Below are 27,462 nucleotides of genomic sequence, written 5' to 3'. Positions count from 1 at the left end.
ACAAGATACACAAGTGCCATCAATAATCAGGCTTCGTGACTTCTAGCTTGGGATGAGTGAGAAACCCCTGTAGCAAGACTCCAATACAGACAGGCAATGCAGCAGTGTGCTCCGAAGACTCGGTTCCAGCTGAGAGTGGGCAGGGACAGACAGTATCAGAAGAAACAAGGCAGGAAACCCATCATGGGGTTTAATGAAGGGCAGGAATCCAGTAACCTAGTTTTTCAGTCTTCCCTATCATGACAGTCCATCTATGACCTGCTTAGGAGATTCTTCTCTATTAAAACTCTCCACTGATATATCCTACTAGAGTTTTGTCAGATGAACACATAAAAATCTAAGATTCTCCTTTGAGATCAAGGTCAGTGTTCCACCGACAGCTTCACTGACATGGGGCGTGACTTCTGTATCTGTGTTGTTGATTGGATGGTGGAGTGCATGTCAATCAATATACCTTTCCAGTGGTGTAAAGCCCAGGACATGTGAGAAGTTTATATTAACCAGTCATTTATGTAGTCAGATGATCAAAGAGTATAAATCAGATTTACACTTTAACCTTGAATTTGGAAAAGCAAATATGAATTGCTTTAAAAAACTTTGTGTCAATATGATTTCTGATTTTCTTCTACACATATGCATGCCTTACAAAGATGCTAAAAGGAAGAGGTTATCATTTATAATCTTTCTACTCATGTATTAACTTTCAATTCTACATATAAATGGAGAGGGCATGGTCTTCACAAGACAGGATTATATGTTTGATTACTTTGTTGTTACTGGCTAAATATATTATTTTACCAGTGAGATGGTTCAGTGGGTAAGTGGATTGTTCTCAACCCAACAGCCTGACTTTGATCCCTGGAGCCCACATATTGGGAAGAGAAACAGCTCCACACACACGGTGGCAAGTATGCGCTCTCGCTCTCTCTCTCTCTCTCTCTCTCTCTCTCTCTCTCTCTCTCTCACACACACACACACACACATCAGTAAATAATTTAATTAAAAATTGTGGTATATTTTAAACCAATACAGGAATATGTTAGAAAGCATCTACACTAAGAAATTAAATACTTTTAACTCGTTCTTTTGAAAAGCAGACCTAGAATTCAGTGAAAGCATCTTGAAGACACTGCCTGCACACATCAGAAGGACGGTCAGGCATGAGGTGTGAGCATCTTACTAAGAGGCCGCTCATGCAGACTCAGCAACAAGTGATTTTAATCCTCCGGATAGTCCGACCAACCACAGAAGTCATCCCAATTATGCACAAGTACACGGTATTATACTCGGTTTTAACTTTCAGATTTCCATCTGCTCTATTATTATAATGCAAGTGAATGGCTCAGTAAAACCTAGAATACAACCAGATGCTAACATACACATAACCAACACGCTCATTTTCTGTATTTAACTCAGCTCTGTGTTACTTCTATTTCAGGTGGAAAAAAGTCCACCCAGTTTAAAGTTACAGTACAAGGAAGAAGTTCGACTGTTGAAAAGATTCTGTGTGGAACATCAGTTTATAGGGGCTATTTGATGCCTCATCCCTCAAAGCCAATTATTTACATGATATGAAAGTAACATTTATGTTTCATAGTTTATGAGCTTAACTTGTGGCACACGAGCCTTTGTGAAAGGCTGACACACTTGTGCACAGCATGCAATTGGAAGAAATGTCAAACTGCAAAACAGCCTTCCCAACTTAAACGCAGCATACGGTAACTTAGCAACACAACAAAACATACCAAAACACTCTTGTTTAGATTCAGCTGTGTCTTAAAGACAGGATTAGCGTCTGAAACGGGCTGTTTCTGTGATCTCTGAACTGGCAGTGTCTGGTCTAGTGCCACACAATCATGGTGAGCCGGGGGATCGCTCTGGTCTCTGACGCCTGAGCCATACACAGAGTGGAACATGTGGCCCAGGTGGCGTGGGTTTGGAGCTGCGTGTTCTAACCTAAGTAAAACTTAGAGGTGGTTAACAATGTCTACCTTGTTTCTAATTCCCGGAAGATTCGTTGAGGTGGAAAGTGGGTTTTAAAGTGTCCTGCTGAACGTCACCATCTTCCACTGTCCTCGGTTTTTAGCTCCTTCCTTGCCTGCTTTCTGTAATTATTTTCCATGGCTCAGGAAAGCCTTTGGCTGCTGTGTCATGTTAATGAACGGATTTTTTCCACTCTGATCCCGTCTTCCTCCTCTTGGCCATTTCCCATCATGTAGGCTACAGAGTATGAGCTGTCTTCAATTTAACCCCAGATGCTTTCAAAATTAGAAAAGCAAACAAACAGGAACCCCGAGGGAGCTAAAGGGCACAGGGCGGTAGAGACCTGGCTGTAGCTAGACTTCATGCTTCAGAGAATGAACAGGTCTTGAGAGTTGAGTCCCACATTGATTTGGTATCCGTGTCGGTCTAGGACAGTCTTATTTTAAATTACTGGAAATCACCAGTTACAAGAACAGAACACGAGTTCAGCATGCAACACCAGATGTTTTAAGGCTGTGGCTGGGTAATTATTTCTAACACCAAGTATCTACAGCCACAGAAGATCGGGTCTGCCAAAGTGCAGGTAGAAAAATGGCCCGTCGCTTGTTCTGGTTTCAATGCCACTTTTTCTTAATGTATAGGAAAATGAATCCCATTGTCTATAGATGATGCACAAAGCCTGCACCTGAAATACCTGGGCGGGGTCACACCTGCTCTTGACAACTCAGGTTGAATATAAAGGTTTTACTTTTGGAATTAAAATCAACCAGGCAACGTGATCAGAAACTTGGGATAGAAACTCCCGTGAAAACATCACTAATTGCCCCATTTTCTTTTAGCTATGTTGAAGAGATGTGCACATCACAACCTGCTTCTAAGTGTCCACTTAGGAACTCAGACTTCCTTCTTGAGGCCCCGCCCCTTTTACGGGGGGGGGGTGACGGTGGGAAAGGGGGCTAGGGGGCAGGGAGACTGAACCTTGGCCACTCTCTGTGCTTGTGGGTATGGGTTCCACCTCTCAGCTTCCTCGGGTTTGTGAATCCTAGATCTGTCTCTTGATGAAAAACACCTCAGGCTCTTTGAGTATTTTGCTCCTCCTGGTTGACCCAGAACCTTCCCCGAAGTCACCCTTTGCTAAAATCATGGGAGTAGGAGAGCGGGGATTGCCGACATCATCTGGACCACTTCTACCATCTTTGTTTTTGTTTGTTTTTATCCCAGAGGGTAGCAGGTGAACACTGGTTTAGCCTGGAGGTGATCCGGCAGAGGAACGGGGAGGTACCGGGGCTTAGGATGAGGGCAATAATTGTTCTTTCGAATCCCTTGGCTGTGGGCTTGCAGAGAGCAGAGCGGCTTTCTAGATCACGTGTGTGGTCCGCAGCATCCGCTGCGCTGTGGGTGTGGCCCTGTCTCTAGCTCACAGCTGTGGTGGTGTGGCACAGCTGATGCGGTGCCCCGCCTCTTGCACTGGGGGAGATAGAACAGCAGGAGGTCAGAAGACCACACAGCAGCAACTTTCTTACACGTTCCATCCCAGTCGACTTGCCTGCTCCTCAACGTAACATGGGGTGGACCGTTGACATCTTGGTCCCATAAGCGCTGCCAGGTGTCAGCTAAAGTCTTATGATGGGGGAGTTTGGAACAATGGTCACAACTAGCATTCACAGAAGGCACACTATGTGTCAAGTAAACCAAGTGCTTCTTGCGTGTACTTCATAAATCCATGTTATCATTCTTGCTTTCCATAGGAGGAGGTGAGGAGGTGAACTGATTCCTGAAGGCCACGGGTAAAGAATGGCAGAGGCGGCGTGCGTTCAGCCCCACTCCTCTAAGACCCCCATCTGTGCTGGGTCCACCTTCTGCTTCCTTTCCCTCATTCCTTTCCTTTGTTTACAATATGGAGGGTAGAAGGGTGTGGCTTATATACAGGATTTGTGTAAGATTATATTAACTGGAAAATGGTAAGCATGGGTATTTACACGTGTAAGCTGATGTAGGTATGCAGTGTGTGGTGATCCAGCCTTTGGGAGTCTCCCTTTAACTAGGGATTGCAGTACAGTTTGTCAAACAGTTTCTGTAACCAGACACACTGACCCTGGCTGGCCAGTAGCTTAGGCTCCGCATTCTGCCTCCCCTCGTTTAGAGCCCTTCTGTGCACAAGCAGAATTTGGAGGAGCGCTAGGAGCAGATTCACTTGCAGCTTCATATCTGCATTCTTTGTCCTATAACACACTTTATTCCACAATTTCCAACACACTAGGAAGACGAATTGAAATTAATTGCAGGAACCAGTTCTGGCAAGTTCTCAGGAATGTCAATACCCTAAAAATACTGCCAGTCTTCCCGGAGGAAAAGTGGAATAGAGTCTCTTACTGAATCTGGAACTTGGTGATCAGGCTACAGTGGCTAGACAGAAAACCCCAAAGATGGGCCTATGTCTGCGCTGTCAGACCGGGTGAGGGCCGGTGTCATCACAACCCAGGTTCGTGTGTGCACTGGGGTCAGGACACTGGTCTGCATGCTCACACAGCTGTCACTGCTTTAATAATGGCATGATTTTTACATTTTTTTTCCAGGATGGTGGTCACATGATCATTAGTGACAAAATTAGAGAAGATCAAGAAGATGTGTTAATACAGATATTTTCTGATGATGGTTGCTGTGCTTTTACATAATCTGATTATCTGAATAATTTATTTCAGTCTAAGTTTGGTAGTACACACAGATATCTTTGTAGGGAAACTGGTAGTTGGGTAGGAAAAATGTTGTATGAACTTTCAAGTCTTCAAGTTCCCAAAACATCTTCTCCCACTGAAGAGAAGCCAGGCCTTCTCAGAGATTCACTCAGAGATCATCACAGTATGACCGTACACCAAAATATCCCCCAACAACATCTTTTAGAGTAATGAAATACAAAATAATATAAATGGACTGGAATCAAAATATGACCTTCTTTACGGGTTATATGTTTGTTAATTTTAGTCCCCCTGTCTTAAATACGTGACTTATATACTTCTGTGGACTTACAGAAATTACCTTGTTACACACTGAGCTATTGTGGCTGGAGAGATGGCTCAGCGGTCAGAAGCACTGACTGCTCTTCCCGAGAACCTGGGTTCAATTCTCAGCACCCACACTGCAACTCACGTTGATCTCTTAAGGCACAAAATGACCTCCTATTCGTTTCTTGGTGTCCTCCATTCCCAGCACGTGAGAAACACTTCACAGGATGAGCTGGGAGTGTAATGCCTGGCTGGTTATTAAATCTAAAAGGACACTGTTTTCCTGACCCTAAACCATGATCAGTATAAGAAAAACCATTTGATACGAACGAATTCCAAATCTGTAGAGGCACTGTCGGCAGGAAAGTCTACTGATGACTTAAATTCTGGACCCAGGCTTCCACTGACGTTTTACATGCGTTCCTTTTTAAATAGTTCATATGTGCACGCTACCATTTGGTCTGTATCTTGCTTATCTTCTCACACTTAACTCTACTGAAATTTTATAGCTTATTCCTTTACAGGTTATCTTCCACTTCTAAATCTTGTCCACCATCCATTGCAACTCCATAACCCTAACGAGAGGAGGTCACATGAGAGACCCTTGATGGTGTTTGTGACAGTAATGTGTGCTAGGATCATTCCTGTAGAAGTGCTTGATAGGATAAATGCTTGCAAAAGCAAAGAAAGTTTCTATCATGGAGAGATGGACACAAAGTGTGGGAAAGAGTTTGATAGGTTAAAAAGAGAAAAGGTACAACTTTGCCTTCTAATTAAGCAGTTCCTGTGCCTAATCAAAGGCTGGAAACCCCACACACACCCGCAGAGCCCCGCCCTCCATGTGTTTTTCACCTGAGGATTGGCAGCCATGATGGTGTAGTTCCCATCGTCGTCTAGGGTAGAGACCGCGGTATGGAGAGAGCAGGTCCCATCAAGGTCTCTCTGAATGGTGTAGTGGTCGCTCTTCGGAGAAATCTGCTTCCCATCTTTAAACCAATAGATCTGTGGAAGGAAGCGGAGAGGCCGAGTGAGCATGCGCTCTTTCCGGTTAGACACACTTAACAGTGCCTGTCTGCAGGGGGCACTGTTGGAACAAACCGGGCATCTCCGCAGGAGAGCAACAAAAGCAGGAAACAGCAAATTCAACTTCATTGTTTTAAAAACTTAACTTTTTAGTTTTAAAAGTTGTGTGTGCTGCGTGGGTGTGCGCGCACTTGTAGGGGCAAGAACAGGGCATCGGGTCGCCTGGAGCTGGAGTTGAGCTGTGAGCCTCCTGACATGGGTGCTGGAAGACAAAGCCAGGTCCTCTAAAAGAACTGTAAGTGCTTATAATTGCTGAGCCATCTCTCCAGCCTGCTGTACCCCTGTTTTTTGTCGAATAAGTATGTGCAAGAAGAATCTGTCTTTTTGCTCTTTGAAACTGTTTTCACAAACCTATTATTTACACGAAGCGGTATGTGTCTGTTTAACTACATGCGACCTTGGCAGTGACTATTAGCTCTATGAAGTGGCATTAGATGCATTTTTCTTTCTTTCAGATATATCGACTATTAACTGGTATTACTCGTAAGAAAAGGTGAAAAGCTAGCTTTATAAAACAAAAAAGACTCCAGACTGCTTCTGGTGACCTGAGCTTTAGAAGGAGTTCCAGAGAGGGCGGCTGCACAGGTCGCTGACGGCTGGAAGGCCACTGTTGTGAGTCTGGGTCAAGATGCACATTATCAATGTTTAGAATAACAACTCTTCCCGTTCTTTAAAAAAGAATGCAGTGTCATTGAAAGGCATAATGCTTTTTAACTATGTAAGTTGGACTGACAGAAAACCATTTTAAAAATAATTAGGTAAAAGTAGATCTTGATCAAATAAAGGACCGCGGTTTAGAGACTAGGTCTTATCATGGAACTGGGCTTGCCCTGAACTGACTGTATAGACCAGGCCTTGGTCTCAGCGGTCCCCATGTTTCCCAAGTGCTGGGATTGAAGGTGTGTGCCAAAATGCCCAGCTACAAATAAAACACACACTAGTCATCCACCTATCGCTTTTACAAAAGCATCTTCCTTCCTTTACCTTTAACACGCCACCTGTGCACAAATGTGTGAAAATCCACAGGGTGGGCCGGTCACATCGTGAGACAAAGCAGCACTGACTGAGAAGCCCAACGATGGCTGCCTCTAGACTCACTGTGGGTCAGGATTCCCTTTCAAATCACATGCTTTTCCACTGCCATTTTCTTCTTGTAATGTGGGGGGGGGGGGGGCTGACTGATCCCGATAGAAGCCTACTTCAGTCCCTTGTGTTTTAAAATAATCTCTTTAAAATAAATATACGTGAAATCTGAGAGCGCAAGCTGACATTCTAATCCAGCTCTGTCAGAGCATTTGAATCCGAAGACACCATCTAAAAGCTCTGTTGTTAGGGCCGGGGAGAGGCTGCTTTCTGCCTTTAGAACCACGTGGCGGGGAGGACTGTGGGTTGTCCTCTGACCTCCGTATGTGCTCTGTCAAGCGTCTCCCCAGAAAACGGGAAACCTTTTTCTAAAGCTCCAAGGTATTGGGTTCGTTGTAATATTAAAGCAAAGGGTGTCTAACTAGGAGACTGAACCAGCTGGAAGGGGAAGAGTGTGGGGAGGGTAAAGTAGAATGAGCCAGAGCAAACCTGATGATCCCTGTGTGGGAGGAGCCCGTGCTAGAACTCATTGCTGAGTATGCTCACTTAAATACTGAGAAACCTTCCACCCACTTCCTTCCATTAGGAAAAGACTGGACATATTTAGTCCTGAATATTAGACTCTTACTGCTGTAGTTTTTCTAACTCCCCCCTTCCCCCTGGAGGCAGGGTTTCAGTACATACCCCTGGCTGTCTTGGAATTCACTGTAGATGAGGCTGGGCCCACATAAATCTGCCTGCCTCTGTTTCCAAGTGCTGGGATTAAGAGTGTGAGCCACTTCGCCTGGCTTTCTAACTCCTGTTCTTTTTTAAAATAAAGTTGGATCCAAGTTATGAAAATTGTGTTTGGCAGTAATCACCAGAATTGATTAACTTTCGGCTGTAAAATTAAATCATACAAGGGCAAAATCTCTCCTAATCATATGTTGTCTAGTGATTTGATTACTTCTGATGAAGCAAAGGTGCAACTAGAGGATTTCTTCCTCTTCAGCTTCCCTTACAGCAGTGTTTAAAAAGCGATGCCTCATGCTTACCTTTGGCTTTGGATTCCCAGCCACTCGACACGTGAAAGTCACGGGCATCCCCTCAAAGATCTTGTAATGTTTCAGCTTCACCTCAAAGAAGGGAGCGGCTGCATTTTCCACAGGCACAGCTGCATCCTGCGCCTCATCTGCCGACTCGTCCACAGGGGAGCGCTCCAGGCGGTACTCAATCTCACTGATCAGTCTCTGCTCACAGCTGGAGACTTTGTACTCCTAGGCCAGACACAGACGGTCCCTGTCAGCGTCTCCCCCTCACTAGCAAAATGCAGGAAGGTGGGGGTTTTTTGTTTTTGTGTTCTTTTCGGTGAATCATGATCTGGGTTCAATACATTTTCATAGGATAGCAGAAAACACCTGAAGTTGAGTTTGTGTGATACTTAAAACCACTTTAAAGTCCTATTACCAAAACAAAACAGAAACCCCACAAATAAATAAGCAAACCCCCACTACTCTTCTTGAAAGGGGTGGAGAGGAGCAGCTAAAAATCAGAAGGGAAGGCTACCTGCTCTATACTCGTAGGAAGGAGACCCGTGGTCTCGTCTATAGGGAAAACTCATGTGGGTGCCAGGCCCCTACAGAAGGCTGTTGGTGAACGTGTGAGCAACTTCAATGGTGCACAGAATGTACTCAAGCAAGGGGACGTCAGCACCATGTTTTTCTACTTTTACTTCACACCATACACATGTTACATAGGGGCTCCATCCTAAATCGGCACCCCATCTCTTAAGCAAAAGCAAGACTGGTAATACGCTTCATTACACACAGAAGCAACACCAAAGCTCTGTCCTTGCACGTCGGTATTTAGAGTGGAGCCTGCAGCTTCCCGCCTGCAAATTACCACGAACACAAGACTCATTGCATAGTCCCAGGTCGTAATGAGTGAGTATCGTTCTGTTTTGAGACGGGATCTTGCTGCCTAGCCTAGGCTGACCTTCAGCTCGGCCACACTGCTGCCTCAGCTCTGAGTGCTGGGATCGCAGGTGGACACTGCCCTGCTTGCTTAAAAGAGGATGGATTTTAATTATGCTTTTCTTCTTTAAAAATATAGTTTGTTGGTTTGAGGAGTATTCATACAGTGGTCTGAATAAAATTATGAAAACCACACACTACAAGCTGTTTCATTTAATGTAATTACTATCTAATGGGTCACCTCACTCCCAGAAGGGTGTCTAACGAATGAAAATCCTCTCATACCTCTAAGTTTAGCATATTTACTTATGCTAGAACCCCAGTCAACTCCGTAGATAAACGATAAGAAAAGGTATGTTTTGGCAAACAGGTTCATCTGATACCTCATGAAATCTTGATACCAGCCACAGTATTTATAGTTAGCACACAGCAGTAAAGACAGACACACAGACACAAAAGGAAGCACAGGCGGTCAGTACAGTGGGAGAGCAGACAGAGGAGAAGGGTAGAGCTTAACCTTTTGACCATCCAGAGGAAGCCCTACAGAAGCCCGAGGAGCCCCAGCGTCCTGCAACGGCAGAAAACGAGAAATGAGACGGGCTAGAATACGCAGCAGAGTCGCAACGTTCCTCTGAAGGAATGTGTGTGGTGGTTAGTGTCGCCTGAGTGCAGAGAGCTTCCGGAGTGGAGGAGGCCTGTTCTCAAAGTCAGGAGGAGGGAGATGTCCCTTGGCTTGCTTTAAAGCTCTTCTGTTCACTTGGCTTCCAGGTGAGACTACATCTTCAAACTCTAATTGGGAGAAATAGAACTATAGAGCAGATTACACCAGATCCACAGATGACCTTTTTTTTGTGGTAGCTGCGGTGTGTGTGTGTGTGTGTGTGTGTGCGCGCGCGCGTGTGTGCGTGTAAGACAGTCCCTTCGATCTCTGTCGGTTAGTGGTTTATGATCACATATGAAAGAGGGCAGAGGTTCCCCTTTCTAGTTTTGGCTGACATGAACATTTTGGGGGCATGGAATAGCTTACTTCAAAGAAAGGGTGAAGAGGAGTTTTCCATGCAAACCATTTTGCATTACAGCAGACAGTTTGAAAAATACAAAGATACCGGAAAGGAAAACACACCGATCGATAAAATCAATTAGTTCATTGCTCTACTAATCAATTAGTCAGCGGTGTCAGCATCTGTCCAGTGAGGCTGGCAGGACAGGAATCTTGCTTTTCTGTGACTTTCCTGCTACCTGCCACACAACTGATTCCAAGGATAGAGTCCATGAAGAGTGTGGGGAGACAGGACGGAAGGGTGATGATGTCTCAGGAAGTTTGGGGCAATGCGGTACCTGATTGGCTGCTGTTTCTTCTGGCTCCTGGATGTTGAAGACATTTGCACTGTCAGCACCGAGCAGGCGGCGAGCCATTCTCTCCTCATAGGTTAGCCTCTGCACAAAATAAGTCACAGAAATCCAAACTTAGGGGGAAATCACAATCACACATTGCTTATGGAAAAGGAATAAAAATACAAAATAGCTTTAGACAGTTTCTGTAACTAGTCTATTTTCAGCTTCATAGCTGTGTCCAAAAGTGTCAGCTTGTTTTCCTGGCTTTGTTCAGTTTGGCTTTTCTCCCCTGCTTCTGCTCCACGTAGTCTAAATCCAATACTGGGAGATGAGCTAACTAACCCTGGCGGCTGCCGCCTGCTATGACACGGATCCCTGTGAATGATCAGCAACAAGGCTAGGACCACAGAGGATAGGTGTGCCCTCCTTATCTTTAGGAAAAAAAAAAAAAACCACAAACACACAAAAGAATGCCTTTAAGACAGCAGATAAAGGCTTAAAGGAGATGTTCTTTTCAAAGGCTTCTACAGGCTTCAGAACATCCATATTGGTCCCAGCCAGGGACCGAAAGAGAGCTGTTCAAAAGGACAGCAAATGGAGCCCTGAGAGGAAAAGCAGGTGTCGCTGAAGCAATCCTACAATCCGGTTACCACCTCACGTGAGTGCAGAATGCTCTTAGTCAGTGTGAACACACTGCCTCAGCCACTGTGTGTGCAGTGTAAGCAGCGTGAATCGTGAAGAGAAGTCTGTGCCAAAGCCCGCATCCAGCATCCTCAGCTTGCAGATGTGCACTGCTTGCACATTGTGGGGAAGAGCATACTGCTGCTGCCTTCCTCGGATGCTTGGTAATCGTGCTGGACTATGTGGAACGTGGCTGCAGTTCTGTTGTCATGAATATAATTCTTGTACTTGACGGTTGGTCCTAGGTGCCTTAGAATTATGGATCTGAGAGGAACTCTGGGAGTTTACAAATCTCCTTAGGGGCCTTTTCAAACAAGGGATCGGTTAGAAATAAGGAATAACTAGTAAAATATTGAAGTGCAAGCATTATTTTGATGACCCTTTAAAACTTCTGAATGTCAACAAAAACACTATTCAAGATTCTCTAATCAGAAAAATATGTTGGATGAATTTACAGTTTCCAGTAATTGCTGGTTCTCGTCCCAGCTGGAACTGGGAAGTGAAAGAGATCAAATGCCAAAGAGCCCTAAGGTTGAAATTATTTCATTTGCTACAGAAATGGCAGGGGACAAGAAGAGGGTGTCCCAGTGCTAAAGAGAGTGGTTTGGTCCGGTACGAGTGTGCGCAGTTTATCAAGTCTGTTAAGACAAGGGAGTTGAACTTTCAAATGGGCTCCTGTTGCTTTTATCAGTGCTCTCTGACAGTCTTCCTCATGTTCCAGTGGAGAGTTTTATCACCATAGTGGGAGACCTGCTCTGCAGAGGAAGACATAGCAACTGGGTACCCACTCCTTCACCAAAACGCTCCTGCTTCCCCCAGAGGCCAATCTTACGTCACAGTTTGGTTTCGGTGTCACTGAGCAGTGTGGACACACAAGCCCTTATCCACAGAAGCCAAAATAAGTAACAGAATACTTTGGAATGATACAAACAATTTATTTGACAGTGCCTTTTTAAAAAACAGGAACTTCAATTTTCTATCAAATGAAGCTTTACTATGAATGTTTACTTACTGCTAAACAGATACATATAAACAATATATACATGCATTTGTTATAAAATATATAGAAACCAATAATATGGTTGGAATATACCTTATAGAGGTTTTGTTTTTAATCCAAGAGAATCCTCATCCATAAGGAGTAGTTAAACAAAAAAATAGTTTGTGTTGGGGAGGAGCTGGAGAGATGCCCTCACCTGGCTAAAAAGAAATTCCCGTAAGTATCTGTTTTAATCTTCCAACAGCGTTTGTTGACAGAATCAGGGAAAACATCCAGGGTGTGTGCAATCACTGGTTGGGGTGGGGGTCACATACTTTCCTCTTTTGCAGAGCCTCAGGACTCAGTGAAATGAAGCATCACGGAGCTCACTAGAAGCTTCCTCTTTCTTAAGATAAAGAGCCCTTAATCACGCGTCATTTCACGATCAAAGGGCCCACAAACCTAGAGCATTTTTGTGTTCTGAAAAGGCATCTGAGGTGGTTCTGTGCAAGCTTATTTTTCTGGTATTTCATGATAAAAACCAGAAAAGACTCATCTCCTATGTTCAGCCTATCTAATTTGCTTGCCTTTCCCAGCGTTTTAAAAACTCCGAGACGATACAAACAGATTAAGCAAACAAACTCAGCTATGGAAAATTTAAGTAGTGGATGACCATCTGTTTCCCATCAGATTGATGGTCATAGTCAATAACCTACAGCCTTAAACCATAAGTAGTTTCTGTTGTCAAGTGTGGTAGTATTGCTTTAAAACTTGGAACAAGACAGTGGAACAGGCATTAGTGTGAGGCGTGGGAGCAGCAGCTGTGTAGTCACAGGCTAGCTCAATCCAAGCAGCGGCTCTCTAGCGTAAGGTTATCCTGGGCGGAGGCCTTTTATTCCCGTCCTTTGTTTCTGCTTCTGGGTACTAGCCATCCCAGGGCACCTTCCTATTTCCTCCAGAGGAGCCACCTAGCTAGGGTGGATTCTCTGTGGGTCCTTTGTGGCAGTGTCATTAATCATTTGTTGTGGTGTTAGCCCTAGTTGCTGCCATCAGCACTTCCGTTTCTCTCCCGCTCACTAAGAGGGACGCGGAGATTCAGAGCCAACGACAGTCTGGTGTACAAGTCTTATGAACGAGAGCCCGAGTGGACCAGAGAGATCTGGCTAGTGGGAGCTGGGATTACAGCCCCTCCCCCATCCGTACCGGCTGGCCATTGTTCAGAAGGTCCTCCTTGAAGCGAAGCTTCCGTTCCAGGTCTTGAATGACAGCATCCTTTGTGCCTTGGATCTCCTCATCAGAGGCGATCCTAGCGCTCCTACTGGCCTTCTTTGGAAACCCCCTGCACAACAAAAGCATAAGGAAGTAGTGTCAAGTCCAAGTTGGCATTCACGTTCAACAGAGGGCACAGATCCCACTCAGCTTAATCTTTTTAAAGCATCTCCAGCCACCCATACGAAGAGAAGACGCCTCCAGTTCAGGAAACACTAACTGGAACCCGGTCTTGGAGAAGGTGCAGACACATGAGGGAGCATATTCAGTGGCTAGGTAAAGCCACAGACAGGGAAGGCCTGTGTTCCAGTCCTAGGGAGTAGCATCATGAAATGAAAATACAATGTGTCTTCCTATGAGACTTAAACATACTCAGCTTTGATCCTGGGCAAGCTTCTTAAAGTTGCTTACTAAATATATATATAAAATATATAAAAAATGAATGCAACATATGATTGTTAAGAGGATTTTAAAAAGACAAATTCCTCTCATGATTTTTTAAATTTCTGGTCCTTCGTAATTCAGTGTATCCAGACAGGATTATAAGCCTCAGTGTAAGTGATACAGGAATAGAATCATTTGTCAGGCTGAGCCTCAGAGCCCACCCTTCTTGCCGCTTCCTGCCCTCTGAAATGGCGCTGGACCTGGCAGCATTTCAGACATGTTGAGAAAGATGTCCTGATCAAGGCCAGAGAACGGTGTTCTGAACAAGATGAAGATTTTGCTAGATGTAGCAAGGACTCCGGGAGAGAATTCTGCACTGAGAGACTGTCTAAGGGCTCACTATCATGAGCCAGCCTTCTATGAAGAATGCAAACTGGAGTATCTCAAGGAAAGGGAAGGATTCAGAAAAACCGGAGTTCCCATCAAGAAAAGGCCACAGAAGCTTCCCATAAACATGTAGGCAAATGGCGAGTCAGGAAGTCACATCTTACGCAAGCCATTTGTAATGTAAACCAGAAACACTGCTTGCCCGTCCTAATTAATCATGAAAATACTTTTTTTTTGAAATTTTTAATGAAATTTTTTGAAATTTTTAATGAAATAAAATATTTTTTTAAAAGGATTATTTGGGGGTCAAGATATAGGGAAGTAGCTTACTTGGTAGAATGCTTGCCTCGCACGCGTAAAAACCTGGCTTCTATAGTCAGCACAAGGGTAAGACTGGGTGTGTAATTCCTGCTGTCCCAGCACTAGGAGTTGGAGGTCACAGAGGAAGGAGTTCAACATCACTGTTGACTACATAACAGGTTCAAAGACAGCCCGGACCATACATACAATACTGTCTAAAAACTGAAAATCCTTCATTGATTCTTATATATTTTATATATCTAATGTAAGGGGCATTTTATGCAGAACTCTTACTGTGCCCAACTCTTTAGTGTAACCCCTCACAGGAAAACATGTGTGGGATATCCCCACTTCCAGCATCATGTGATTGCTCAAAACAGTGTGCATTGGAAGGGTTTCAGAAATTGGATTTTCACATTAGGGATATTCAACCCAAGTCACATTTGTTACACACCACCCCCCCTTCACCACGAGTGCTATTTGACCAGTGTAAGCCGGTATTATCAGGCCTTTGGGGGTGGTTTTACACAAGAGGGCTATGACCGACACTAAGATGGATGGTAGCCTTCAATCCTACAGCAAGTCAGTAACACAGCAGCAAGGTTTTTCTGAGGGCTGCTGCAATTCCTGCACTGTGCACCAGGGGACGCCAATGCTGCGTGTTGGATGGGTGTGGACTCGTGATGTCTTCCACAAACTGCTTCCTATTTCTCTGCCTCTTCTTTGATTAGCTCAGTGGGTGGAAATCAACAAGAGAGGGGAGAACTACGGAAAATGGAAAGTGAATGGCCCATCACCACCCTATTCAACATAATTGAATTTTGAGGTTTACAAAAAATGTATTAAAAAGTAAGTTACAGAAGAATGTATACAGTACTCGTACTAAAAAGGGGGCAGCAGCTCACTGGGACTCAAAGAACCTATTAGTGGCGGATCTACAGCATCATTCCAAACCTGATTCTGTAGAAACAGAAACTCTGGGCTGGAGTCCAGAAGTCTATATTTAATAACTTCTCTGGGTGGTTCTGATACATGTGAAGGTTGGAGAAACAGACTCAGGGAAACAGAGACATGTGAAAGACTATAAAAAAGAAGAATTTCATCATCAACTGACAGGTTCAGGGTCGTGGTTAGCTTGGGGGACAGTTAGTGACACAGCTGCTGAAGGGTTTCAGGGATACGGGAAATGGATGTTTGGGTTTATTACTAATACATATAAATTATATGTCTTGTTCAGTAGAATATCTCTAAATAATAATAATAATAGAAAGCTTACTGCAAATGTGGCAAAGCATCACCCAACTGACCATGGCTGACTACGGTAACAGGTAACGGGTTTACCAACTTTTGATTTCTTATTGACCTGTTTAACTTACTGGGAAGCATGCAAGCAGAAACCGTGAAGACCTTGGAACTGCTCCACACCCTACATGCGTCACCAATGATGTCACCTATCCAGGGACTGTCACCTCGTCTTCCCAGCAGACATTCTTCCCTATGGTCCACACCTCTCTGAATCCTTCTTGAACATTCCTGATTCTGAATGCTTAGAGAGTCAGCCTCTGTCATGGATTATATATGCTTGGCCCAGGGAGTGGCACTATTAGGAGGTGTGGCCTTGTTGGAGTAGGTGTGTCACTGTGGGTGTGGGCTTTAAGACCCTCATCCTAACTGCCTGGAAGCCAGTCTTCCGCTAGCAGCCTTCAGATGAAGATGTAAAACTCTCAGCTTTGCCTGTACCATGCCTGCCTGGATGAAACCGGCCCCAATGAAATGTTGTTCGTATAAGAGTTGCCTTGGTCATGGTGTTTGTTCATAGCAGTAAAACCCTAAGACAACCTCCTATCAACCACAGTGCACTGGCTTAGAGAGGCAATCCCCCTGCCCCATGCTAGTTCAAAGACAAGCTGAGCTTTTTGCATTCTTCTAAGCCTTAGATAATTAAGTGCATGTAGGTGACAGCCCAGGGCCACTAAGAGGTGTGGATGGGAAGTGGGAGGAGTAGCTTCTGTACTCCCATCTCTAAAAGAGTACAGAAAGGGAGAAACACCTTCTCTCTCTGGTAGAAATATACTGTCTCATCCCAGCCTTGTTCTGCAAGTCAGCAAACCCTGTGTATTTCATCTGCTTATACCGGAGTCTCCTGATATTTATGGTGGAAAATAAATAGATTATTAGAAAATAATCTAATAAAACCCATGTTTCCAGGCCCATCTAGTTCAGTCCAATTTGCCCCTGAACACTAGAGTTAAGCATTAAAGAAACACAAAAACCATGGCTTCTTTAACTTTTGTTATGCTCACTGGGAAGTGATCTTGAGATTTAAGGAGGGGGGAACAGGCAGAAAACAGGAAGCAAACTTGCTTATGGCACCAATAAGGTCATAGGAATTATGATTTAGGATTCAGTTTTCAGTCCCATGCAGCTACTTAAGAAACATACTCACAGTCTTCTGGGTTTTCTACACAGGCTATTTTCCAGTGATGTCATTAGCTTTCACCTTAATGTCCCCTTGGGAAAACATACCTAAGATGATCCCAAGGGTAATGCAGCTTGCCTGTGTCCTTCACAAGTCTACCATGCTGATGTATTCATAAATGGTTTCTTTTCCCCACTATGGCTGTTCCTTCTCACCACAGCACACACCTAGATGTTTCTCTAACAAGCGATGCTATGTGTTACCCAGCTACATGTCTGCCTTCCTCTTCTTTCCCTCCTTGGTCTAGAATACACGCGCCACACCATCCGAAACCAGGAGACGTGAAAAGGACAAACTCGGGATATAAAAATATCACACAATTTTAGAAGAAAGCTTTGTGCTGCTTTTGTCACAGCCTGGGAAACAGAAGAGGCAGCTTCTGAAGTCACCTAGAAGACCGAGGATGGCCAAACACTTGTAAGTGAATTGCGCATGCACGTGGTTTCCAGCTGTTACACAGCCCAAGCATCAGGGTCTAGAGCATCAGGGTCTAGAGCATCAGGGTCTAGAGCATCATGGTCTAGAGCATCATGGTCTACAGCAGCAGGGTCTACAGCATCATGGTCTAGAGCATCAGGGTCTAGAGCAGCAGGGTCTAGAGCAGCAGGGTCTAGAGCATCATGGTCTACAGCATCATGGTCTAGAGCATCATGGTCTAGAGCATTACAGTCTAGAGCAGCAGGGTCTAGAGCAGCAGGGTCTAGAGCAGCAGGGTCTAGAGAATCAGGGTCTAGAGCAGCAGGGTCTACAGCATCATGGTCTAGAGCAGCAGGGTCTACAGCATCATGGTCTAGAGCATCATGGTCTACAGCATCATGGTCTACAGCATCATGGTCTACAGCATCAGGGTCTAGAGCAGCAGGGTCTAGAGCATCATGGTCTACAGCATCATGGTCTACAGCAGCAGGGTCTAGAGCATCAGGGTCTAGAGCATCAGGGTCTAGAGCATCAGGGTCTAGAGCATCAGGGTCTAGAGCAGCAGGGTCGAATCATACTACATGGATGAGCAGCCTCTGATGACAGGAAGCCTGAATGGGGCAGACCTACTATGCTACGTACGGCCTGGGCTCTCGGCACACACAAGAACCAAAGGGACGAGACGGTGAATGCCAAGGACAGAAGAGACCATCTAAACGGCAGGAGTGGGGAGCTGGTGCTTAGAGACTGATCCAGTTGTCTGGGACACGCAGGACCTGTCTTTACTGGAGAGTGGGTACTTAGAAAACAGTTCCCAGTGTACTGGACTTAGGATATCTGCTCTGGGATATTACATGGAGAACTCATTTATTTTGGTGTGGTCTCTGCCTCTCAAGCGTTTATCATTTCAATAGTATAAGAAAGATTGCCTGTTGCCTACACCCCCTCCAAAAAATATTTCCAATTCCCCACGATTTTTAACAAGTCAATTCCATAATTCCAACATTTATCAGTATTATGTAGTGGGCATCTTACTCCTTAACTCCAAGCACTTAAGGCAGAGGCAGGAGGCTCACCAGTTTCATGACAGTCTAGGCCATATATTCAGACCCTGTCTCAAAAAACAACAAACCAAGCCTCCTCTATCAAACCCCAAGAACGGCTTCTTCAAGTGAGGGGAAATTCCTTCTAGACAAGAGGGCAGACAGAACACAGTCATGGCTTACTGGGATGTCACAGATCTGAGCCCTAAAATCTGCCACTACTATCGGGTGACACGGAGCTTGACAATTCCTTGGTACAGGTTCCACCAGCACAAATCAGCGTGGCTTCTCCACTAAAGAAATGTTAGGAATGTCTAGACTCTTTGTGGTAATAATTACACTTTGGCTCCAAAGACTAACGGTGACACGGGCAACTAGTGACAATGAACATGTCCTGTCACAGGAGGCAAGCCCTCAGAAGGGCAAGCTTGGAAGAATTTCAAATCCGGGGCTCAGCGGGGACCACTGACTCTGTCAAGATGGTTAAGGTCGTGACCACATAGGGCATTTGAAGTACGACGCTGATTAAGTTCTATATGAATGGTTCCAGGCCTCTTTGTAACAGATAATGCCCCATTTTCTTCCAGCAAAATAAAGGCCCAAACCAGAAAGCTGGCAAGGACATTTTTCCTCAGGCAAGCTCTCTGACTCAACTTCCAACAGGGGCTGTGGTCACATCATTACCATAGGAATCTACTTTTTGACTGACACACTCACTCTCGAATGCTTCCAGTTGGGATTTGAGAAGAAGCCAGATTTCAAACATAAAACTCACGTAATCGACATTTAGAAATCTCGAGACAAAACAAGTCGCTGCCATTCCCCGGGTAAGGCTAGCTCCAGCAGAGGCTGTGTGTTCACTGTAGCATAACTATATCCCAACCACGGGAAGCTTTAAACTAAGAATAAAAATAAATTCTGCTTTCTGCTCCTGCTTTGACTCTGGGCATCTGGCAAACTCTGCAGAAAGATTTCGGTAGGAAGAATGAAGACACAGGTTCCAGCCTGCTCGTTACTAACATTCACTCTTTAAAATTTTCATTTTACATTTTTTTGTTTGTTTACTTATGGGTGAGCCTGTATATTAAGATGCTTATGTGACGGTCAGAGGGCAATCAGTGGGAGCCCGTTATCTCTTTTACTATGCGGACTCCTGGGCATGATTCAGGCCCTCATCTAAGCCCCCTATCCACCCCAGGCTGGGTTCAAGGTTGATGTTTAGTGGGGGATGACCTTAAGCTGGTGCTCTCCTTTTGTCTAACCCTGAATGGTGAGATCACAGGAGTGCTGGGGACTGCTCTTGGGACTTGGTGCACACTAAGAGCTACACCCCAAGCCTGCACTCCCTTGTTTTTAAACTACGCTGTGGGGAAAAAAGTGCCTGCTTAGCCTTTACTCACTCTGTTCCAACAAACCTTGTCAACACCTACACGGGGCCTGTCTGGAAGGTTTTTACTGTGCTTCTGTAAATAACTCATCTCAAACGATTTTAAAGAATTTCAAGGTTGTCTGTCTGAGAGTGGGAGCTGTGAAACTGTTTGGGAAGGATGGGGAGGTATGTCCTTGTGGAAGGACATGTGGGCTTTGAGGTTTCGAAGGTCATACCAGGTCCAGTCTCTTTCCCTGCTTCCTGCTGTGAATAAGATGTGAGCTCCAGCACCGAACCTACCTGCTTGATCCATGCCCTAGGCACTGTGATGAACACGAACTCTACCGTTCTGGAAATGTGGTCCAAATTACGTTCTTTCTTTTTGTAAATTGCCTTGGCCATGGTGTTTTGTCACAGCAAGAGAAAAATAGCTAAGGTGGTCATGCATGGTTTCCCCTTCTCTGGCTAGCTCTTTTTAAGGATTGTTTTTAATTATGTTTAGTCTTTCTAAAACACTAATACACACGCACACACACACACACACACACACACACATATATACGTATGTATACATATATACACACATACACACACATACACACACACACACATACATACACACACACACACAAAACTCATCTAGTATAACACTGAGCTGAACTAGGGCGTAGTTTGGTGGTGGGAGTATGGGTTTGGGAGTCAGACAAGACATTCCATTTCAGTTTATCAAATATGTGGAGTCCTGTTATGTTAGTGGGACAAGGACATCTCTTAGAAAGGTACTCAAATGAAATAATGTGATCTGTATAAATGCTGTATAAATGGCGGTGAAGGCCACTTTTATGGGTGGCACCGTGGAGAGTTTGCCGATGAGACTTTTAGACAGCTGCCTTCAGAAGAGAATGGCAGCCCCTTAATGGTAACTTATTGCCACTTGGCTGCTGGTGTGACATCTGAAGGATGGGGTGATATAAAGGGAGGGATGTCAGATTTCCCTAGGAACTCCTGGGTATCCCTGTGTGCTTGTGTAGCGCAGGTGTCACTCACGCGGGGGTGACGCCCTTGGGCAGCCCCAGGGCGTTGACTGCGACAGGCGGCGGCTGGGAGGGCAGCAGGGCGCTGAGGAAGGCTGCGGGTGTCTGGCCGGAGCCGAAGCGGGCGGGCGAGGCGCAGTGCGAGGTGGAGCTGGGCAGCGGTGGCGGCGGCGGTGGCAGCGGGAACACGTCGGGCACCGGGAAAGCCGCGGAGGGGCTGAAGACCGGCGGTGGCGGCGGTGGCGGTGAGGGCGAGGACGGGCCCCACATGGCCTCGGGTTCCACGAAAGGCGGCCCGGGCGCACGGCCGAACGGCCTGGGCGTGGGGGACAGCGGCGACGGCAGGCTGGAGGAGCTGGGGCTGGAGGTGGGCGTGGGCAGCCCCGACGCGGGACCCAGGTTCTGCGCAGCGATGAACTGCTTGGGGCGCGCGTAGTTGAAGGAGCCAGAGGACTGCATGGCGGTGGCGCGGGAGGCCAGTGCGCTCATGGGCTCCGAAGGTACCGGCGACGCGCAGGCCGCGAGCTCAGGGAAGGCTGGTGGCGGTGGAGGGAAAGGCGGCGACGGGGGTGCGCTGCTGCTGCCGCTGCTGCTGTTGCAAGGGACACCCGGGGGCGCCGGGGGCCAGGCGCACGCCTCCTGCTCCAGGCGTACTTGGTTCTGCAGCTGCTGAAGCTTCAGGGGATCCCTGGGGACACAGAGAGACAAGCGACAACTTCAGAGAAGGGACTCATTCCAGGTTGAGAGAAGCACGCACACACCCAGTTTCTCGTGGGAGCCTGACCACAGCCAGCCCTCAGCCGCCCTCTTCTGGCCTCGCAGAGCACTGCACTCACCGGCACCCTCCAACCCAAGAACATAAAGTTAAAAAAGGAAACTGAGCTCAGCGAAAGATGAGCAAGACCAGCTTGCTGATTATGATGAAGCTGTTGTCTGATTTCCAACAGCCATGTTGTAACAGAACCAGAAGAAGCATTAAGGAAAAACATTGGAGATTAGTTCCCAAGCCATTTGTAGACAATTTGGAAGGAGGGGAAAAAATTTCATCCAAACAAGAGAGCTAAAATTAAAAACAAAAGCCACTTCGAGTTATTTTTATAGATCTCAGTTAATCTGCTTTGGCTCCTTCACTGCCATCAACTGAGCACTCATAATATGACAAGCTGAGGTTGTCCCTTAAAACGGGATGCAAAGAAGTGGTGTGTTTACAGATGGGGGGGGGGGGAAGCTGAGGCAGGAGGATCAAAAAAGACTTGAGGGCATCCTCTGCTACAGAGCAAGAACCTGTCTCAAGGAGCAAAGCATACTGGGTGTGGTAGCGCAGACTGGTAATTCCCTTAGCTGGGAAGAGCCAGTGTCCGAAGTTATCCTCAGCTGTAGTGAGATTTATCTTCATGGATGTATGGATGCTTTTGCGTGAACACATACCATGTACCTCCTGTGTGCTAGGCCATCTCTTCAGCTGCAGGTCACCGAGCAGCTGGAACCCCATTCTTTTACTCAAAGGTTTTCTTGTTTCGAATGACTGCGCATCTACTTTGTTTTGTTTAGTCAGGCTGGCCGAAGGGACTTCAAAAAGAAGCTGGGTCCAAACGAGCAGACTAAGCGGGGACAGTTTTACGAGAAAGCACCCTTACCTCAGTTTTAAACACCGAAAAAAAAAAAAAATGGGGCAAGGTAGGAGTAGATGGCTCACGGCTAAACACCGTGCTGTGCCAACTATGAGCATTCATGTTCAGATCCCCGGAACTCACACTGAAGCTGGCACACATGGAATCATGCACTCAGAAAGTCAGGGTCATGGAAAGATAGCAAGGAGAAACGATGAGCTCTGGGCTCGGCAGGGCAGAAGACCCTAGTCCCAACATTTAAGGTGGAGAGCCAGGAGCATTGGCCACCAGTCTATACATACACACATACATACATACACACATATACACACATACATACATACATACACCCATACACACATACACACATATATACACCCATACACACATACACACATACACATACACACATATACACACATACACACATACACACATATACACACATACATACATACATACACCCATACACACATACACACATACACATACATACATACACACATACACATACACACATACACACATATACACACATACACACATACACACATACACATACACACATATACACATACACATACACATATACATACATACACACATATACACACATACATGCAAACACACATAAACACACATACACATACACACACATACACATATACACATACACATACACACATACACACATATACACACATATATACATACACACATATACACACATACACACATATACACACATACACACATATACACACATACATACATACACACATACACATACATATATACACAAATATACACACATACATGCATACACATACACACACATACACATATACATACATACACACATACACACATACATAATACACACATATACACACATACATAATACACATACACATATACATACACATACACACATACACATATATATGCACATGTACATACATATATACACAAATATACACACATACATACACACATACATGCACACATACACATACATACATACATACATACATACATACATACACACATATACACACACACACTAAAGAAAATGCCAGCAGATTTTCTGCTTGTTTGCTTTTATCCTCAGGCATTCAAAGAGGAAGGTTCGCTAAACTCAAAGCAAGAACAAGAATAAAACAGGCAAAAAAGCTGAAGGTTTGTCATCAGGTGCCATTAGACGTAGAGACATGGCAAATTCTAACCTCCTTCCCGTGCCTTTGATACACTTTCATCCACGGAAAGGCAGAGAAGTATTTCTGGAGAACCGAGAGCAACCAAGAGAAGAAGGCTCTCAATTCCTAATCAGTTCAAGGCATCAGAGATCTTTAATAACAAAACTTCGTGGGATCCTGGGATCCTACTGAACTTGATTTGAGTGTTTGAAAAAGCAGCCCAACCACGGCTGAGACTTGCCACTCCCATGACATTCCAGATGTCTGTGTGGTTTGGTAGACTGTTTGGCACATATGCGCCCACTTCATGTGTTTAGGACCAGACTAGGAATAGAACTTGTAAAAGCCACCCACCAACTGCAGAAAGCCGCTACCCTGGATCTTGTTCCCATTTCCTCAAAGCCATTCTGTGTCTCCTGCCTTCCACAGTTCTTCAGGCTCCAGGCGACGGAAGATCCTCCCACACCGTTTGGCTGACATCGTACCTGGTGGCTCTTGTCAGAGGTACTGTCCCCTCCTCTGTCAGCCTTACTCTTCACAGCAGCAAGAGAGTCACAGACGTGTCTGGTGTCTGACGAGTATTTAAGTGTGGTCTGGTCAGCAAAGAAGAGCTGGGTGGCGCTGGGCTGGCCCGGAGACCACAGGCCTCTGTCAAAGATGAGGGAACGGCTTCCTAGAACCACCTACACTGCTTTTGCAGTCTTGCTCAGGGAAGGACTGGGTAATTTCTTTCTGCTTCCTGACGGGAAACATGAAGTGACCAGCTGCCTCAAGGCCCGTCCACCCCTGTCATTAATTTTCTGCCATAACAGGCTATTTGGAAAAAAAAATTAAAGAGAAAGAATTACATTTGCTAACTCGATGGTCTGGGAGCTGCCAAGGCACCCGTCCCTCAGAATAATGTAGTGATTTGGCTAATATTGTGTTATCAGGAGAGCTAGGAAGAACTTTCCCAGGAGTGTTATCACCCCCCCCCCCCTTTCAGCTGGGGTTCAGAGCATAAGGTGCAGGAACCAGAGGCAGGGCCAGGAAGCCACTTGAGTGCTCAAGTTTCTGAATTGATTCCTGTTCGGACATTGTTTTCATTTAAGCCCTCAGATGGATTTGACACCAGAATTCTATGACAATGCAACGTTCCACTTTAAACCACTGTCTCCATTTTCACTGGGTAACCTTTATGGAAGTTGGCGTTCACAGACACAAGAAGGCAAAGAGGAGCAGAGATACCAGAGAGCTAAATCTGCCCGTGCCCTCTGGAAATTACTCATAAGCTGTTTGTCATTCTGAAAAAATGGCTCATCTGGTTTCCCATCCCTTTATCCTGTTGGCTTTCCTCCGAAGATGAAGCTTTACCTTTTTGTAAATCCTGCTTATGCAAGAAAAGCTGGGCTATAGGCCTCTAAAAGGCCTTAGTCACAGCCAGGTTTTCAATGCCGCAGTGTTCAAATCTTTGGTTTACACACAAGCAAGCCATCAGATTCTCCCCCAACTTCCTTTTTCTCCCGTCCTTGCCACACCCCCAATTCAAAACCTCTAAGAGCTTCCCCACTGTAAACACACCCTAAGGTTCTCAAAGGTTCAATACTGCAGGAAATAAAACCACCCAGAGTTTCTGTTAAACACCTGTCATGGCCCATTTACAAACAGGAGAAGCTGGGCAGGCTGTTCCAGGTTAGAGTGAGTTCAGAATCTGTGTCTGCCCTTTGATTCGTTCACAACAGCCAGCAGGCCAGCACAGAAGAACCTTGGCCTTCTCTGTAATTAAAAACTATATATCTGGGGTCATGTTTCCCTCCCAGCGTCTTTCTCCCCTTTGTGGCTCCTTGCAGGGGAAGTATCAAGGTCAATGGATCCTGACAGTTAATGTAGTTTTGATGTGAGAGACTGGCTCACAAAATCTTGCCCTAGGTCTTTCTCTCCCAGTACTTGGTAATAAAGAGATTTGCAAAAAGATGTGCAACTTTTACTGCTTAGCATTCTGTTCTCTGGAGAGTTGATGCCCATGCTCAGGATAAGTGATAAGAAAAAGAAACTTTAGGTACATCGGCAAATCCCACCATGTCTCCCGGGAACAGTGGGTAGTAGGAAGCTGTCCCCTGTTCACACTGATAAAGACGGAGTTTGCATAACCACCGGGAGAAACCCTTTAGACCATCAGGGTGGAAACCATGTGCGATTTAAGAATAAATATGTTTCCTACACATTTTCTTTCACTTTCGACGGCGTAACCCAGAGGTCACTGCAAGACCACGGACTGCTGAGCAGCGGTCTTAGAACAGTGAGCTCCTCTAGAGCTGCTGTCTCTAAGCACCACAAATGCAAAGGGTGTGGCGTCCATCCTCCCTCGACATCCAGCCAGGGACTGCAGCGGACAGACCCATCACCATCACACATGACGATGGACATCTCTGACGATAGCTCTTCTGAGTTTATGAGACACAAGGAGGAGGGCCGTGGACTGGAGTGGAGAGTTTTTTGCCATTTTTACAGTGAAGACAGAGTTTTGAATCAGAGCCCTGGGTATTCCCCCTTCCCCCCCAAAATCTATTTATTTCCCCCCTCAGATGGAATTTAGGTCAGGATCGGAGTTGAGGGAGGTGGTGTATTAATTCTGGATAATTAATTCTACATAGCATTATTTACATAACAAGCGTTGCCAGATAGAATGAATGGCGCAGTGTAAAAATAAGAGGCCTCCCCTCAGCTTTGATTAAATTCCCTCTATAGCTTCTCAGTGCTAGTTTTCACCAATTATACCTTCGTGCTTCACGAGGGCTGAGATACAGCATCGTGGTTTGTTCAGCACTGCCTCATGACTGCTGAGTGTAAAAGGCATTAAAAAAAAAAATCACGATCCTGGGGAAGTCCATTTACACAAATAATATGTAAATCACAACTACAACCACATACATGTATGAACATTCTATAATGAAACCCATCAGTTTGTATGTTACCATAAAAATTAATTTCAAAAAGACCAACAAAATGAATCAAATGAGACCATATTACTTGGCCTTAGGGGGTTATGAGTTTGAGAATAATTATGAATTCAAATATGTTCCCCTAAGTGGGGATAAAGACGTGGACTTTGCGCAACATACCACATGAGAAAATGGTAAAACCAAGATAAAAGTGACCCCTGCTTGAAAATGAGCATGTGTGTGTTTAACATGTACTGCCAAATAGCACATGCAGAGGCTACGATGTCCCGTTCTTTAATCTTTAATTCATTCTGAGACTTTGGTAAAATTTTGTTGACTCTAGACAGAGCCAGAGCTGGGCACAGTTAATTTACAAAGGATGGTTCAAGGGAGGAGAGGCCTGGCCAAGCTCAGCACACAGCTACTTTTACAGAGTTCTGTCCCTTGCACAACGTTAAGACAGTAGTCTCATGTCTCAATTCATAAAGTTCATCTCTGTTTGAAGTCGTTCACAGATGGAGGGGGAGGGGCGAGGGAGGGAGGGAGGGAAGAAGAGAGGGAGGGAAGGAAGAAGGAAGGGAGGAAGGGAGGGAGGGAGGGAGAGAGAGAGAGAGAGAGAGAGAGAGAGACAGAGACAGAGACAGAGACAGAGACAGAGACAGAGACAGAAAGAGAGAGCACAACTTCGCTGCCCAATTCTCAATCTTCCTGGGAACTTCTGGGAAACTCAAAGCACAGCTTTAACTCTCCTGCAACACAAGGAATAAGACCAAGAGGACAGTGAACTGTGGTCCATCAAGGGAGGATGAGGCTGCTCATCAAAGCTGAGTTCTGCAGCTGGCTCCAAGGAGACAGAGTTTTCATCTAGATCTGTGCGGTTCTAAGTCTCCACAGGAGGAAGTAGCCAGCTGGGTTCAGGGAGGGTTTCTGAATCTGCTCCAGTACATTTACCACC

General features: G+C 45.4%; 1 protein-coding gene and 1 pseudogene across 6 annotated transcripts in view; one reads left to right on the top strand and one right to left on the bottom strand.

Moving 5' to 3' along the window:
• Positions 1-27,462, bottom strand: part of PALLD (palladin, cytoskeletal associated protein) — a 375,798-nt gene that overhangs the window by 14,631 nt on the left and 333,705 nt on the right. For 4 of the 5 annotated variants that reach the window (XM_080928550.1, XM_080928552.1, XM_080928553.1 and 1 more), the window contains 6 exons: positions 20,794-21,468; positions 13,302-13,437; positions 10,442-10,540; positions 9,621-9,671; positions 8,186-8,407; positions 5,838-5,987 (listed from right to left, as the gene is read on the bottom strand). In XM_080928550.1, coding sequence (XP_080784676.1) covers positions 5,838-5,987; positions 8,186-8,407; positions 9,621-9,671; positions 10,442-10,540; positions 13,302-13,437; positions 20,794-21,468 — 1,333 coding nt within the window. The remainder of the gene's footprint in view (positions 1-5,837; positions 5,988-8,185; positions 8,408-9,620; positions 9,672-10,441; positions 10,541-13,301; positions 13,438-20,793; positions 21,469-27,462) is intronic. The other variant, XM_080928551.1, reaches the window with a different exon arrangement.
• On the top strand, positions 13,619-14,271 carry LOC308429648 (COX assembly mitochondrial protein homolog; annotated as a pseudogene). Its single transcript has 3 exons — positions 13,619-13,643; positions 13,893-13,921; positions 14,019-14,271. The product of its transcript is annotated as a COX assembly mitochondrial protein homolog (transcript).

Source organism: Micromys minutus, assembly GCF_963924665.1.
Source record: "Micromys minutus genome assembly, chromosome: 14".
Lineage (NCBI taxonomy): Eukaryota > Metazoa > Chordata > Mammalia > Rodentia > Muridae > Micromys > Micromys minutus.
Note: the sequence above shows the minus strand (reverse complement) of the source record. Positions and strands in the feature narration are given on the sequence as shown.